A 17,580-nucleotide genomic window follows, 5' to 3' on the forward strand; every position below is an offset into this window, starting at 1 on the left:
AGACCTTGTTGACCTTCGAAAGCTTCTGTATAGGATGGTTTTATTAGTCTTTCTTGTTGCATTCAAAACTAGTTACCATTAAATCCTTATCTCCAGGCTGTCTGAGGTCAGCTTTACAGTACCTGTTCTTGACTGGCTGTCTTCTTATATCTACAGCAAGACCTAATGTGTTCCTACTTTCTCGATCCAGCCTAGATCAGTCGTTTATGCTTACCTGCAAAGGTACATTCTGCTACCATTGCTGGTTAGAGTTTGGCCCCTGACCAAATTGCAGCATCTCACATGTGGGGATTTTTCCTTGGCACGGATGACACCCAGAAGCTCTCCTGTGTTGAGTGGCAGGCTCCTTGGAAGTGGACCAAGGGTCAGCCTTATAAAAAACGTTAGTTACTACTGCTCTATAACACGATGGTGGCTGGTCGCAAACTATTTGAAACTAAAACTAGTTAAGAAAATTGTTCAACTCTAAAAATGATATAAATAAGTTGCCAACAGTCCACCTCTATGCCCCCCACCCTCACTGCAGTATCTAGTCTGTAATCTTGGTATCCACTTTGATAGTCAGCTCTCCTTCCATTCCCAGCTAGCTAAAGTCTCTAACTGTTTTTTGTTTTTTTAAATTAAACAGCACAAAAAATCTTTCTTGCACCACTTTTTGAATTTTTCATTCAATCAAGATTGAATCAAGCATTAAATAGACTTCGGTTTGGTCCAAAATGTCACAGTCAGACCCCTTTTTGGACTTTCGAGAAGTGTCCTTATCCACTTGATTGTAAGCGAGTGCACCAATTTACTGCTCCTCCAACGAATCTTGTTCAAAGCTATTGTTATTACCAATAAGGTCATTTACACTAGGGAACTACATTTTCTTGCAGTCAACTTCGAATGCCTTCTGTAGACTCCCAGATCAAGAAATTCCTCGTTTGGAGATAGAGCGTTCTTCATTGCGACTCCAGCCATGCAGAACTCTTTACCTCTGATCCTGAGAGCGGAAAGCTTGCATCGCAATTTCACAACACAATTGTCCTTTTATCTACTGGTTTCTTATCTATCGTGACATATTTTCTAGCCACTTATATTGTTCGCTGTCTGTCTGTGCATTGCTTCCTTGATATAAGGACCTTCAGATTCCCTGTTTTGGTACATTGTCTATTGAATATGTTACAATGTTTAGCGCTAGTTTGGTTTATATTTGCACAACCATCCTTAAAGGTATTTTAGCATTGTTTTGTTCTAGTCTGCATCAAGAAGCTTTGTGTTAGAGCACTCTATAAATAAATTTAACATAGAATAACATATAAGAAACAAAGCATAGGAGCCTAACCACATTATATGGGATTCCTTGACTACTCTAAAGCGTATAACTTGATATACTGGAACTGATTTTTAATAAAACACGAGACCAAAATGATCTGAGGCATCTAACCATAATAATAATCATTTACGCTGTAAGGGGGAACTGACAAAGAAAATTGCCTCAAAATAGATCCAGTTAAGGAATATTTCCTGGCTCCAGTGTTATGCAACCTGCATGTAAATGAACATCAAAACATTGGATTGATAACCCTGTAATGTGCAGATGACTCCCTATTAATGGTAATAATGGACAATTCCCTTCAAGGACAATTAGATATCACACAAAGGTAGTGCCTTTACTGAGGAGTACCACTGAGACCGCAACTAAATAGAGACAACATTGAAACAATGCAGTGAGGTCTGTAAAAAATCTTGAAACTGAATAGTGTAAGGGTGGAACGTATCTGAGAACTTGTGAATCGGGGTATTATGGATTTGAATAAGCTTTCAAGGAACCCTACAACAGCTAAGCATTCCGCAAAGAAGAAACAGATGAGAAAGTCTCTTGATTTGCGCAGAGTTGGCAACCAACTCTACTCGCACGTGCTAACCATATTCCAAATCATGTTAGAATAAATGATGTCCTTTGGCAGAGAGTAACAAGTCAGGGGATACATCTGGAACCTAAGGAAAGTTACAAACATTTTTTTAAACAGGCCATGGGAAAATTGAACACATGCACCAATATTAAAAGTCAATTTAAACTACCTAGCAGCAGTAGTAAAAAAAAGTACATCACAATTATTCACGAGTCGGAAAGATTCACTAGCATACAAAAGTTGCCTGAGACAAGGAAAAATATTTAAGATTAAAAGGCAAACGTCAAAATACTTTGTTACGACTGATTTCTCTGCACAAGCATCTAACACCAAAATCCTTTTCACAAAAAAGTGAGCAAACTTTTCAATGAAAAGACATGGAAGGAAAATAAAACTGGCAGATTGTAATCTATACCATAGAAATGCATCTTTTGTCCTGCTAAATGCTGTAATTGCGCTTCGCCACCATGCCCATTGAGAAAACTAGCTTATTCACTAGAGCAAAACCAAACACTGTGCTTGTGACTCAGAACATATGTTCACTACTGTTAACTACATTCCCAATTCTACATGCATTTTTTTTTAATAGCTTTCTAGCGTCTCAGAAAAGCATGAATTAAAGAAGGTAATTGTTCATCCCTTCTTATACTGTCTTCCTGTGCCCTTCTGTGCGCCTATACTTAAAGTGTTTGAAGAGGGCATTCTGCTCTCTTCATGCAATTTCAGGATATTTAAAAAAATCTTTTTAATAAAAAAAAAGATGTATATTGTTGTAGAGAATGGGTTGCTCCCATTCTTTCCCCCTGGATTTTTCATTTTTTGAATATCCGGTTTTGGATTTGACTGTGAGTTAGTTGGCTACCTGTGTTGCATTCACAGTAAATTTTGTGGGAGTGAACTGAGTGTGCTAACTGCCAGTGTCTGCCTTCTAAGATATGACTGCTGCTGTGCAGCTAGGATAAGAGGCTCTGGTCTGGTTACACTCTAGCACATGCATGTGCACACATGTGGCGGCTGAGCTGTTGAGATTACCATCTAGCTCGGCCAAGTATCTGCGCACACGTAGCATGTGTCAGAAGGGATCGATGAGGTATTTGTACTGACCTGGTGCAGGCCTTATAATGTGAGTGGGCATATATAGTGTAGGTCTCTAGGGCTATCTGAAAAGTCGATGTGCTCACTTCATTATATCTTATGGAGGAAATCTGCACCACCACACAGTTTCACCATACGTAGGCCTAGCAACACCGATCAGGTGTCAATTTTTGAGTAAACATGTATAGAGTGTAGATCCGCTTTTGTGATAACTGTCCTCCTATGGCACTTTAAGAATTGTCATTTCCCTAGCTCAGCCATAAGAAGGTTCCAGGCCTTAGTGCTCCCTGTTGGGCCAAGTTAATGACATTTCAGGCCAGCAGGAGATTCACAGGCCTCCCCATACAAAAGAACCCTTAACAGTGCTGGGTCTCGTTCCTGGGAAGGGAAAGGCCGGGGAGTAAAACTACTGTATCTGCTAACTAACTCTTCACTCTGCACCTGGCCTGGTTAAGCCCGATTCGACAAACAAAGGAAAAAGACCAGGGCGCAGGATTTACTAACCTAACAAGATTGTTTTTGTGCAGGAAGGGATTGCTTATTAGTAATAGAGAAAAAGATAACAACAAATTCCTCAACTATAAACGGATGTGACAGATATATACATATATATATATATATATATATATATATATATATATATTACTTCTTTTCCAATACGGTGACGATAAACCGCCGAACAAAAACAGGACACAGACCCAAAGTAAGTGCTCAAAATAAAGTTTTACTCCTTCTTCGCCATGACGCGTTTCAGCTCGTCAAAAGCCTTGTTCACATGACATGTCGGAGCCAATCCATGGAACTATTTCAAGTGTAAATACAGATATGTAGCCACGTCACATGATCTCATAGCCATAGACATAGAAACAACAGTGATACCAGACAATAGCCTCAGAACCAACTTGCGGCTAATGTGTAAATAGTTCACAAATATATGCCAAATCTTCTGTTGCTCATGGATACATTTAAAATACATATTATATACAACGAGAAAGAGTTAACAGACTTGTAGAGAATAAATCACGTTTGGTTACCCACATTGTATAAAAGGTCAAATACAAATAACGTCCACATGCATAATCGGTAAGATACTGCTGGATCTGGATTTGTATGGATGGCAATACAAACGTCTGGGTACAAGAATAGTGTTGCAGAAACTATGCTAATGGACTAGAGAGTAGGTGAGCTAACGTATGACAAAAAAAGTGCCTCAAAGAAAAGGGGGGGGAAAAATAATGAGGGAAAAATGCCCATAATATGGAAACGGTGCGAATCAAATTAACCAAATTAGGCAAGTGCAGTTATTCCCAAAATGACTGTATTCAAATGTTGATTTCATTTGTTGAAACAATAAATATATAGAGATACAGCATATGTATTCTAAGTCAAGCAGATGTATAATACGTATGAATACATATTGGAAACTCAAAGTAAAATCACTGGGCCCGATTCACAGAACTAACTTAAGACAAAATCCTAAACTTACTACCATTTTGGTATTCACAGAAGGCACTTACTCATTTTGGTATTCACAGAAGGCACTTACTCATTTCGGTATTCACAGAAGTTAGGAGTCCTAACTTTAGGACTCCTAAATGCCTTCTGTGAATACCGAAATTCTTAAAATTAGGATTTTTCTCAATTTAGTAGTCCTAAATCTAAATTTAGGACTACTAAATTGAGAAAAATCCTAATTTTAAGACTTTCGGTATTCACAGAAGGCATTTAGGAGTCCTAAAGTTAGGAGTCCTAACTATACTACTACTAAACTGCGAAAAATCCTAATTTTAAGACTTTCGGTATTCACAGAAGGCATTTAGGAGTCCTAAAGTTAGGACTCCTAACTTCTGTGAATACCGAAATGAGTAAGTGCCTTCTGTGAATACCAAAATGAGTAAGTGCCTTCTGTGAATACCAAAATGGTAGTAAGTTTAGGATTTTGTCTTAAGTTAGTTCTGTGAATCGGGCCCACTGAATTTACCCTGAAAAATATAGGGAGTTGGGAAAAAGTGCGCAAAGTGCAAAGAAGGGGAATACAAAGGTACATCATTGGACTGGTAAAACAGAAATCCGAAATTATCTGTTTGAATAGGTGGAATCATGGGAGGACGGAGATGAAAAACCTCCTATCTTGTGTGATAATCAGGGACAAGGTTATAGCAGCAACATGGAAAAATTTCCTGAAAATAGATATATAATCGTAGAGAATTACAGTATCTATAGATATTGGTAAAGTGCCTGGTGCAAACGAGAGACGGAGTCTCTTGGGGAGTTTGTGTTTAAAGGATAAGGCGAAGGGAAGTGCGAATGTTAGCAAAGATAAAATATGTATAAAATATGTATAAATATGTGCAAAACAGCATATTGTAAACAATGTTCCATTTGACAATAAATATATATATCATAATAATAAATAGTCATAAATATGAACAAATAAATAAATACATAAAATCTTTTCATTCCTGATATGCCTTTCCTTACACAATTCCTAAATTAGTTTGAACCTTAAATGAATAAAATGCACGTTTTCAAAATCACTACTATACCGATATCGTAGCACCATATTTTTTTTTTTTTATTATTTTTTTTTTTTTAACCCGTTTATTACAGAATCCAAAAGATATACAAAGATGGGCCTACAACCTTCAGGCCGGCCGCTAGCAAACAGAAAGAGCATATAATACAAACAGTAGAACACACGCTGCGGCAGAAGAGAGATCACAGGAGTTGAAAGAAACGTTGGCAGCCACACCATCCGGACCCCACACAACGGTTTCATTTTTATATAAATAACGAAGAAACAAGTCCACAAGGCAACCCACAATCGGAAACAATAGCATGTGCTCCCCTGGGGGGGACCCTACCGATCGTAGCACCATAGTTGATAATGCGGTCAGACACTAAGAGAATATTTTTTGTGCAAAGTGTGCTATGTGTAGTCACCAAAATCATCATTAAAGACATGTATAAAGATCTTCTGGGGCATTCAGGCCCCCTGGTGACTTGGTATCCAGCTGGATAATATACCTAGTCTCCAGTTGTCTCAGTTTGTGGTCCCTATCACCGCCACGTCTGCTGGGGGGTATAGCATCAATCACATAGTAGCTCAAATGTTTAATGTCTGATTGATGAAATTCTTTAAAATGCCGAGCTACAGGATATGTGTTGTCTTGGTGAGTTATAGCTCGGAGATGTTGTAAGACTCTTTTGTGGACCTGAAGTTTGGTGCTGCCTATATATTTTAAGTCACAAGGGCACATTAGGACATAAATAGCATATTCGGTTTTGCAAGTGAGTAATTTTTGTATTTTGTACTCTCTATCACAAAACGGGGTAGTGTGATTCTTGGTATTTCTACCATGGATACATGCTTTGCAAGTTTTACATTTGAAGAAACCCTTATGAGTCTGTAGCCAAGTTGTGCTCTCAATGATTTCGGGGTTGGTAGTAACTAAGCTATCCCTCATAGAGGGTGCTTTACTGTACGTAATGGACACACGTTGCGGAAGCAAGGGTCCTATTACTGGATCGTTGAGTACCAACGGCCAGTTGTTTTGTACAATCTTTTGAATGGCTTTATGTTGGCGACTATAACCTAAAATCAAACTAAATTCTTTGGCTGAAGGGGTGATGGCAGACAAGGAAAGGGAAGCTGTATGTGTCTGTTTGTCTTTGAGGAGACTATCGCGAGAGCTGCTCATAGATTTAGTAATAGCCTGTGAGATGATGTTAGGGGCATACCCTTGTTCGAGGAATCTCTTTTTGCTCTCAAGGCTTTATGTAAATCCACTTCGTTGCTGCATATGCGTCTCAAACGGAGCATCTCACCGTAAGGTATGCTATTAATCAAATGCTTGGGGTGAGAGCTCTGAGCATGCAAAGTGGAATTACCAGCTGTCTCCTTTCTGTGGAGACGTGTCTCTAACACATTGTCATGAATATAGATTTGTGTGTCTAAAAAGTTAACCTCAGTTTCGCTAATTGTAGCTGTGAAATTTAAATTCAAAAGGTTAAGATTGATAGCCGTTACAAAGTTAGAGGCTTGTTCTTTTGTGCCCCGCCAGATAATTAAAAGATCATCAATGTAACGGAGCCATTTGATGATATGGCATCCAACTGTGTGCTTGTGTTCAATTTTGAGTACCAGCTCCTCCCACCAGCCCATGTGAAGGCACGCGTAGCTGGGGGAGAAGCTGGCCCCCATTGCCACGTCCCGAATTTGCTGGTACAGTAAGTTGTTGAACATAAAAATGTTGTTGTACAAACAATATTCAATCATTGATACAATCATATCACTATGTTGTTGATCATACATGGGGTTTTTGGCCAAATAATGTTGAACTGCATTGATGCCATCAGGGTGTTGGATGCTGGTGTAAAGTGAAGATACATCTAAAGTCATGAGAAGATAGTCTTGTTGCCAATGCACATCCTTTATCTTCCGAATAAAGTCACCCGTGTCTCGCACATTTGACTCTAAATTCTTAACATGATCTTGCAAAAAGTAGTCTACACAGATAGATGTATTTTCCAGTAATCCATCTTTGGCTGTAATGATCGGACGACCTGGCGGTTTATCTCTGTTTTTATGAATTTTGGGAATAAAATAAATTGATGGAGTTGTAGGATTATCTTTCTTGAGAAATCTATATTCATCTTCACTAATAAGGTCTTTACCTTTCCAAATTGCCAGTTTTTTGTAAAACTTGAGATAAGTGTCTTTAAGAAGTGCTGTGTTGCTGCGACTGTAACATTGTCGATCAGTATATATATATATATATATATATATATATATATATATATACACTCATTTTCAGAAGTCCAGATTTTTCTTCTTAATCTTCTTAATTCTTTAATCAAAAGTCAAACATCATCTCTTTATTCAAAAAGCTTCAAATATTTTATTGATTTATAATAAAAAAGCCGCCAACACGTGTAGCGTTCTCCTCCATAGGGTGCATTTTTGTAGCAGACGAAACACTGAAGAAGAAGTTGTTAGCGGTAGATAATGTGATCCGAACCCTCCAATGGGATGGGGGTTACCCAAGAATATCCCTCCCAAAATTGACGATGAGCTGGTATGATGGGGGAATAGCTCTTCCATCTCTTTGCAAATATTATTGGGCCGCCCAACTTACAGCGGTGAAATACTGGGTTCACCTCCCACAGGATGAACCCGCTTATAGAATGGACCAACGTAACATGCAACCAGGGGGCTACCTCTGGGCGATATGTTGTGGGAAGCGCTACAAGTCCTTTTCAACTCCGACTTCCATTACGATTCAAATATGGCACACAGCACTAGGGGCTCTGGGGTGGAGAGGTAAAATGACCCAAGCTACCTGCTACGGGACATGGCGAAACTGAGAATATTGGCTATGCTACAGGGCCTCAATCAGTGGGACTTGATAGGCCTTTTGAGGGTGGTGGACCTGTGGGCACATGGGGAGGTAATATCCTTTGCCGACTTACAAAGTAACTATCAGTTGGTGCACACAGAGACACACCCCTACCTCCATTTTAGCCACACCTTGTGCAAGGCACTACCAAGCGGGAGGAGTTCCCAGAGTCCTCCCCGCTGGAGGATAGACTGTTGGATTATTACTTAGAGAAAAAAGCTATCTCATTGACCTATCGTAAATTCCTAAATAGCTCCCCCGGCTCCTTGACTCACCTGCAAGAGAAATGGCTTGGTGATGTGGGTGGGTTGGAGGATGAGTACTGGCAAGAGGTGATTGCATCACCTTGGGAATTAGCTATACGCTCCGGATTCTGACTGGTGCAGTTGAAAATCTTACACAGGACTTATTAAGGCATGCACAACGATGGTTAAGATGGGTAGGACCGACTCAGCGCAATGCCCCAGGAGGTGTGGCCATGAGGGCTCATTTTTCCATTTGCTGTTGGAGTGTCTGGAGCTCCAAAAATATTGGAGGTGGTTTCGTCCTGTCTCATAGAGGTGTGTGGGGGTATTAAAGCGCCATCTGCAAAGTGGTATTTGTTGAATATTTGGGATGAAACTGACCCAAGTAATAAGGATCATCCCTGGGTGATGTTCGGATTTATGGTAGCCAAATGCAATATAGTCAGGAAGTGAATCATCCAATCCGACTCTGCAAGAATGGGCAATAGATATGGAGTGGTGTATGCAGGCAGAAAGGGTCGGTTACGAAAGCAGATGCTACCCAAATAAATGGACTAAGATATGGGGAAAGAATACAGGGGGATGTTGTCAACGCCCATCGATCAAGTTAATCCCCTTAAATTGGCTTGAATGTATATCTGTTAGGTGGTTACATGGAGCTGACATGTCAGAGATGCGGGAATACACTGAGGGTTTGAAAGCTAGGATTAGGAGCTTGTTGCACTGTCGTAATGATGAATAACGGAATTTTTGTTGTCAACGAAATGTCATGTTTGATCTCTAAATAAAAATATTTTTTTTTAAAAAGAGCTAGAAGTTAGTAATACAGGTCAGACGGACGATACATTGGGCACGACTTCATATGATACCGGCATGGATAGAAGGCAATAATCCTTAGAAAATCCAGAAGACATTGGTGCGATTGGAATATTGATGCATATTTATATAAACCACTAAACTTGTTTGGTGATTTACATGAGCTGTTCCCATCTTGGATATATATTATTAACAAGACATCACGAGATTCTTGGCTTTCAAGATTTCACATTCGTAGATTGCTTTGCTGATCTTCGTGATCTGATTCACAACCGTAATGAAGTCCATCTATTGAACGAAACACGTTGGCTGGGCTTCATTCTTCTGATTGGAAATGAAAATAAAGATTATATGAAGAAAAGAAATTTCAAGACTCCCCGCACTTTAATTTTGTTTCCAATCGCATGAGTTTGATATTGTTTATAATTAATAAATGTACTATATTTGATTATATGCTCCTTTTCATTATTTTTTTACTCTAAGAGACGTTTTCTTCTCGTATAGTGTGACTTGTATGCAGTGGGGTTACGAAAAGTGGAGCATTAGGATTTAAACACTCATGGGAACTAATATACTAGTGCAGCCATTTAAGCCCACACTGCAGTTAATCTAAAAAATAGCAATACAGACCAGATAATGTTTTGGGGGAGAACTCTTCATATACATCAGCAAGGATAATATTCTATCGTAGGCAAACAAAATATAATCCTCAATAAATTCGAGGCATTCCTCTACAAAGGATCAAAGATATGGGCAATGTTTAAACATGATGGAGTGATCATGTGACCTAATCGGAATGATTTTCGGATTTCTATATTAACTATATAAATATAAAGACTATATAAACAGAGCACTGATGAAGCTGGTCTCCGCAAAACAGCAGTTGGATGCATTTACTGAAAATGTTATTGACAATAGACCAATGAAATATTTGAAGCTATTTGGATAATCATATATTGTTTGGCTTTTAAATAAAGAATAATGAAGATTAAGAAGAATCATCTAGATGTTGCAAAATGAGTATGGTCTTTAATGGACAATATTTCTGAGTTTCCCCAATCAAAATGCTTGGCATCAAGGGCTATTGATGTCTTTTGGAGTAGTAGCGCCAGGCTTTTTCTCAGATACCCATTTTTTTGTACCATATTGGTTTCATGATTTTTATGTGTTCTTCAATTTGGAATTATGTAAACTGAAGAGGATATCGGTTAGGCCATGGTATTGCACAGTGGGGGACAAGGAGTAAAATCTGTTGTTGGAAATCCTTAGATGAATGAATCTTAAACATCTAATTTACCCTTCCAAACAATTTTGTTTAATTTTTATATATAAATATAAAGTCAAACCTAATGAATTTGAATCCAGTGGCGGCTCAGTCCCTTCATACATTTTTTTGTATATTTTATGGTTCGAAAACAAATAACAATTTCATAAAGGCGAAAGCTGTATTTGGCGAAACTATGTAATATACTAACCTTCCTAGCAAAATCTTCATAAAATAATTGGTTCATGCTGTTCATATGATCACTAGTATACTGGATCAAAGTTGATTGTGTACAACACATTAAAAAGTGACTAAAAATGAAATCAGAAAAAGCAAAAACTAAAATATGTAATTTCTTTCTTTTCCTTCTAAGTACCTGGTGGTGGACACCCAGATCATGCTTGGAGGAAAGCACCGTTACAGTTTGAGCCCAGAGGAATACATCTTTGCAGCCCTGAACTTGTACATTGATATTGTAAACATGTTCCTCTTCATACTACAGATAATTGGACTTGCTCGATAGACAATATGTTTTCTACAGATCAGAATATGTCTCGTCCAACAGCTAATAATCGTGATGATCGTTTGAGATAGAGAAAGTACAGAAGACACTGTGAACATTACTGTCAGAAGATTTATTTAAAAGGATGCAGGTGAAATATCACTATGAAGATGCACATAGATTCATTTAACAGGAACGACTGTAGAATGGCTTGAAATGTGCTTAATGTATATTTTTAAAGCATTGTTTATACTACACAGTATTTAGGAGTCCGATCATTGCATGTGAGAAATCAATGTGTGTTAGTGAGTGGGGAAACAGAGAAGCCCATGTCTTGTGTACATTAGTATAGGTTTATGGCCACTGTGCATGTAAGATATCAAGAGGAAGGACTGAAATCTACTCTTGTTACTCGCAGTCACAGCCTATTTCACGTTAGACAGGAACTAACTGTTTACCCCATTGAATAACAAGTAAACCTCATCGGCTGCATTGTATGAAGCCAAGCAGCAATGGCTACCTATGCGAAAGAGTTGCTTCCAAACTACTGAGTTGTTGAAGTTGACTCCAAGTGCAAACATTAAATTCACCCATGAATTCCTCACAAACTCAATCCAATCTTTTTCCATCAGCAGAATACTTTTGGCGAGATATGCACGCGCCCAGATTCAAGGGTTACTCACTGTATTGAAAGCCAAACCAGAATGTTAGTTCTAGAATTACCAGCACGTTGTTGTGAGAATCATGCTGGCATTTTACGGTATCTACCCAAAGTTCACACAACAGAGATGACCTGGAGAATTTGTTTTGCTGCCACCTGCCTACATACAAGTTATGGTATAATGAGCTATCCTGTGCTGTAATCTGTTGCTATTGGTCATGGTTTCCTTAGCGTATGGCTACCATCATTTGCAGCCTCATACAAGATTGTATTTGAGATATTTATTAATTTATTTAACAGTTTTACACAGCTCAGACTTCACCAAGTCATATTAGAGCACTTTACATGGAACAAGAGTGATTAGTACAACAAGTCAAGTCCAACGGCGATAACATTATAATGAGGGAGTGGGGAAACTGAAAATAGTACTCAGGGTGGTTGCTATCTTATTTCCGCTGTTTCGTTTTCTTCTGGCTGGTATAACTGTCTGTGGAGTTAATTGACGTGCAAGGAAAATAAATGAGTTTTAAGAGCTTTTCTGAAAGAGGGATGGCTTGTCAAATGGCTCAAATGTGTAGAAAGAGTGCCACAGCATTGGGGGGTGAGGGGGTCATAACTGGGAAAGAGTTTCTCATGGCTAAGCATATTTTGAATTTTGTTGTCTCAAGAAGCAGGCAGTCTTTGCTCTTTGAACCTTGCAATCTTCTTTCTGCTAGATTTTTCTAACCGCAGATACCTCAACTTTTGAATATTCATCACGTGACGGACTAGATCTGGAAACTCTTTAGCAATGCCCTTGTGTGCCAGTAGGTGGTGTTGCCAGTCTCCGCGCCATCATTCCACTCTGGAAGTGACATATGGAGTCGCATATAATCACCACCCATGCACACAGACATCAGTTTCTATCCGCGCCACTAGATTCTAATACAGAGCTACACCTCATTTTGTCACAAGACTAATTTTCATAAAACTTTAGATATTTTAATACCAATGTGCAATTAAAAAGGCACCCCCTAAAACCACAGGGTTTAAACCTTGTAGGGGCCGTCGCAAGTAAATGTTTGTAACTCATCCCCATAAGATTTGTCTTTGGTGCTTGAGGTCGGACCACAACTTCAAGGCCTGTAGCTACTGTCCATCCATAGGCCCGATTCGTGTGGCTCCCTGGAGTAACCTCCTGCACCCAGGCTCCGGTAAATAGAATAACCACCCCCCGGGTCATCCCCAGTCCTGAAGAGACCCTCGCAATGGCCTACGGTCCAAATGCCATTGACATCCATATAAACAGACCTTGTAATTTAAACCTCACACTGTGGGAACTTCCCAGTGTTGTCTCATGTTATGTGCAAATTAGGCTGTCTAGTAAAAACTAATGTACCTTTGACTCTCACGTATTTGTCACCACTTTCTCCTTTGGTTGTGGTTTTCCACTTGGGGCTTCTCACAAAACTCCTTCACCGTTCACTGCTCGGCGTAATTTTGCTTATGCATTGTGTTACAGTTCAAGTCTAAAATAAAAATTTTATCCGGATGGATTGAATTGAAATATTTCATACTGGTTGCTCTATATTTGTTTTGAAATTGATTGATTCATGACAGGTATTTTCTGACCTATTATCAAAGCTGTGACTTCGATTATTTTAATGCAGGTATTTTCTTTTCTATGTAAATTTTTGTCATTTTTGTTAATTGTTAACGCATGTTCCAAGTTTATGCTTGATACCCATGTTCACATGGACATTTGGGTTTCTCTTGTAATTCTTAACCGATTCCACTGGGTTTCAGCCTTTCAGCAACCAGTTGGACAATAACACTTTGCCCTCTAGGAAGGGCCCAGACCATCCACAATCTTTTTGGCACAGATTCTGTTTAATAATTGCTATGATGAAGGGGATGAATTTGCTGAACCATACACTTAAGACAATTGGTATGATGAGTTATAAGATGACAATTGAGTGGAAACTTTTCCTAACACTGGGCTTGTCTCTCCGGTGTCAACTACTGGAGAAAGTGCTTCCTGTGCAGTTGTGATGCAAAGGGCGGCTGAGGTTCCTAACAGCCAATTTCCTACTATGGAGATGAAAATCTATATTGTCACCGAAGTTTGTCAATCTGGATTTAGGGAAATATCTTTCTGGTCTAGTTACCCCCACTTATTGCCTCATGTTAGTGTGTTTTGACTGTAGTATAATTGGATCCTGCTAATCAGGACTCCAGTGTCGGTGCTCTCTCTCCTCAATTCATTGGTAAGTACATTGTACACCCCACAATTGGTATACTTGTGTACCCCTTGAAAGTCCGTAGTATATGGTACTAAGGTATCTAGGGCATTGGTACAACAGGTATCTCCCATGGGCTGCAGCATGTATTGTGCCACCCAGATGAGCCCATGCAAACTGTGTCTGCAGGTCTGGCATTGCAGCCTGCATGAAATGGTGCATGCGCCTTTCACTCCAGATATAAAGTTTTCCTTAGATCTTGGGCACTGCACTTGAAACCTATAAGTCACCCTTAAGGTAGGCCTTACAGCCCAGAGGCAAGGGGCATGGTTCTAATTGTAAGGGTGCCTTTAGAAATAGGTGTCTTAGGCTTGGGTGGGGGTGTTTCGAGCTCCTCCAGACTGCTTTGAAGGGCTCATTAGGTGCCCTCCTTGTATAAACCTGTTTGCCCCAGTCCAGGAGCCCTTGACTCCTGCTCTGACACTAAACTACCCAAAGGACAGTGGCATGACCACCCCCTGTCCAGCTGCTCCCCTGGGAGGTGCCCAGAGCTCTGGCAGGTGGCCACTTGAGTCTGCCATATTGAATCATAGAATGACAGAGGCCCCTGGGAGTATCTGACTGGTCAGTCCACCAGAGTAGCGTCCCTGACCCTTCTGAATTAGCCTTAGCTGCTCTCCACAGTTACCCCATGAGAGCTTTGGTTATCAGGGACCACTTCTACTATCACTAAGGACTGCCTGGACACAGTGCACGGTGCCCAATGAATAGGTGTACACCTTATACTGAGCCAGCCTCCTACATTGGACAGATTATTTCTGAGCATTTCGATGAGGCCCTCACAGACACCCTTCCTGTGACATGGATAAAGCCATGGTCAAGACAGATAAATAAGCCGATAGTGAGGCGCTACCGCCCTGCCCTGGGTGACCCGGCTTTACTAACACAACACCCAACCCCTGAAAGCTCAGTGGCGCAAGCATCTACAAGCAGGGTCATCCCAAAAGCTTACCCTACCAGCCCAGCAGTTAAAGAGTGAAGCGCCTTGAAACCTTTGGGAAAGGAATGTTCTACTCCACCGGCCATGGCATTACCGTCCATCAACACTAGCTGCCTATTGGGTGGATATACTCATGCCTTTTGTGACTCAGTCACTAGGTACTACCTGGTGTGCCAGAGGATTTGTGCCTTACAAAAGCCATTCAGGGTGGCTGCAGTGTAAAGAAATTTACAGTGCACTCTAGGTTAGATACAACAGATTGCCTTGGTCAAGTAATGGTACCAGAGTGACACTCAGGAGACATGCCTAGATGAGCTCTATGGGCTTTTCTGGGGATGGCCAATCTTCCCTAATGGGCATGCTCTTTGATGGCTCTTGCCTCTTCAGCAAGAAGGCATACTCAGCCCTCAATCACTTTAAAACAAGCAAGGCCACAGCGTGCTCCTTTAGTTGGTCTGCTCCAACAAGCCAATTCTGCCAGGAGTTTTGCCTTCTCCACATCTACGGTATGCGCTTTCAATACCACCAGCACCTACCCATACAGTCGCCCAGCAGACCCTAAAGTTTTTTATGGCAAAGGCCATGGCATCCACAGACATCATGGGCAGTGAGCAGTCCAATCCCCCGCTGGCGCGGCCACAACACCTACTTCATATTCTTCCAGACACAACCACTCTGTCGAAGGCAGGATCAGTCATTTTCTCCTAGGGTGGCAAGCAGTCACTTCAGACAAGGGGGTCCCGCAAATTATTTGGCGGAGTTATGCCTACCCATTTATTGATACCCCATTGCACCTTCCACCACCCTCAGGACGACTGAAAGTAATAACGGTGGTTGCAGCTCATCTTTGGAGGTTATGGATTCCAGTGTTCCCCTTCCTGATCGACTGACTGCTGAAGGCTTTCTCGTTCCAGGCAGTCATCATCCCACTCCAGACGACGGCAAACCTCTAAACATAATTGGGGTTCACTATCAGTGTGCCAAAGTCATGCCGGACTCCTTTGCAGACGCTCCCATTCATCAGAGCTATTCTGGACACAGTGCTGTTAGGCTATGAGTCTGATGTTTCAGCCTCTGTCCTGTATCTCAGTAAGGGTGACTCTGTAGCTTTTGGGGCTCCTGGCCCCCTGAATCCAGCTGGTAAAGCATGTCAGATGACATATGCAGGCACAGCAGTGAGATCTAAATTGGCATAGCATCAGGGGGATCTGTCCAACTATGCTCAAATTTCGAAGGAGACTACAAAAAATCAGCAGTGGTGACTGATGTACTGCAATTGGGTCAGCATCCGACCCCTCTCCCTACTCCACCTAAAGCTTATAGGGGGGACTGATGAATCCCTTCTAGGGTGAAGAAGCCATCTGGGAGAGGTGGAGATCGGAAGCAGCTAGTCCCTGGCAGAGACCCGACTCCACATAAACATCCTGGAGTCACATGCCATTTGCTTCGTGCTAAAAGTCTTTCTTCCATCCAGCAGAGGAAGTCTGGTGCAGGTGGTACTGTAACAAGCAGGACACTGTGGGGAGAATGTGCAATGCCAACATGTTAGACTTTCCAAGATGGCTCTGTCTCGAAGACGCGTTCCACAATATACCTTTTACACACCGTTACCTTTCCTGCCCCTGACTACTGAAGACGATCAGGAACAACCAGGTTCAAGTCACAGGCACAGGATTGGTCAAGGAGTTGGTTGTACCCAGAACTCCTAGGCATGAGAATTGTCCTCTGAGCATGCTCCCTCTTCAAGAGGATCTTATGTCGCAGCAGCAGGGCAGGGTCCTGCACCCAGGCCTACACAATCTTCATCTCCATGCTTTGAGATTGAACAGCAGCTTTTGACTTCATCAACCTTCTTCCTGAAGTAGTTTTTTTTTTTTTTTAAACTTATTTTTATTGCCATTTACATATTTCAGACATTGACCATCATACACAACCCTCAGATAGACATAGCAGAGTATACATCCAGTAGTGGGACAGAATGGCTGTGTATATCGCTTGTACATAAACAAGGAGCATAAACAGGGTATAGAGAGAGCATGATGTTTATATCCTGTTGTCCGGGTTCCAGATATGGCATAGAAACTGGGGCGGAACACGGGCATAAACTAAGGAAGGGGTATGGAAGAATATATCCAGTTACATTAGCGATGGTATACAGCGTTGTTTGGGCAGGACACCTCTGCGACTCGTGTGTACTTATCCTAGTGGGTGCGGCCGAGGGCTGCGACCGCATTCCAGGCGCCAGGGCTTGCGATGGGCTTGTGTGGGTGGGGTTCCGAGAGATCAGTTGGGTAGGGCCTGTGACTGTGTGCGTGGGGCTGACGACGTAGGGGGGCTGCCACTCGGGTCAGCGCCCGGGGAAAGCTGTCGAAATTGATACAATAGCATGGCCCATTCCATCGATATAGGGTGCTTGCGGGTCCCCTTTACCTCCTCCTCCCGTAATGTCTCCTCCTCAGCCGCCGCCCACTTGTGGGTAGCTCC

At 41.2% G+C, this 17,580-nt stretch overlaps 1 protein-coding gene across 1 annotated transcript in view; it reads left to right on the top strand.

The window, feature by feature from the left end:
• Window positions 1-13,423, top strand: part of LOC146789314 (protein lifeguard 1-like) — a 287,971-nt gene extending 274,548 nt beyond the window's left edge. The window contains exon 10 of the mRNA XM_085631062.1: window positions 11,088-13,423. Within this exon, the coding sequence (XP_085487188.1) occupies window positions 11,088-11,237 (150 nt within the window). The 3' untranslated portion in view covers window positions 11,238-13,423. The remainder of the gene's footprint in view (window positions 1-11,087) is intronic.
• Window positions 13,424-17,580: the final 4,157 nt, after the last annotated feature.

The sequence above is a fragment of the Triturus cristatus genome, chromosome 10 (genome assembly GCF_964204655.1).
Source record: "Triturus cristatus chromosome 10, aTriCri1.1, whole genome shotgun sequence".
NCBI classification, from domain to species: Eukaryota; Metazoa; Chordata; class Amphibia; order Caudata; family Salamandridae; genus Triturus; species Triturus cristatus.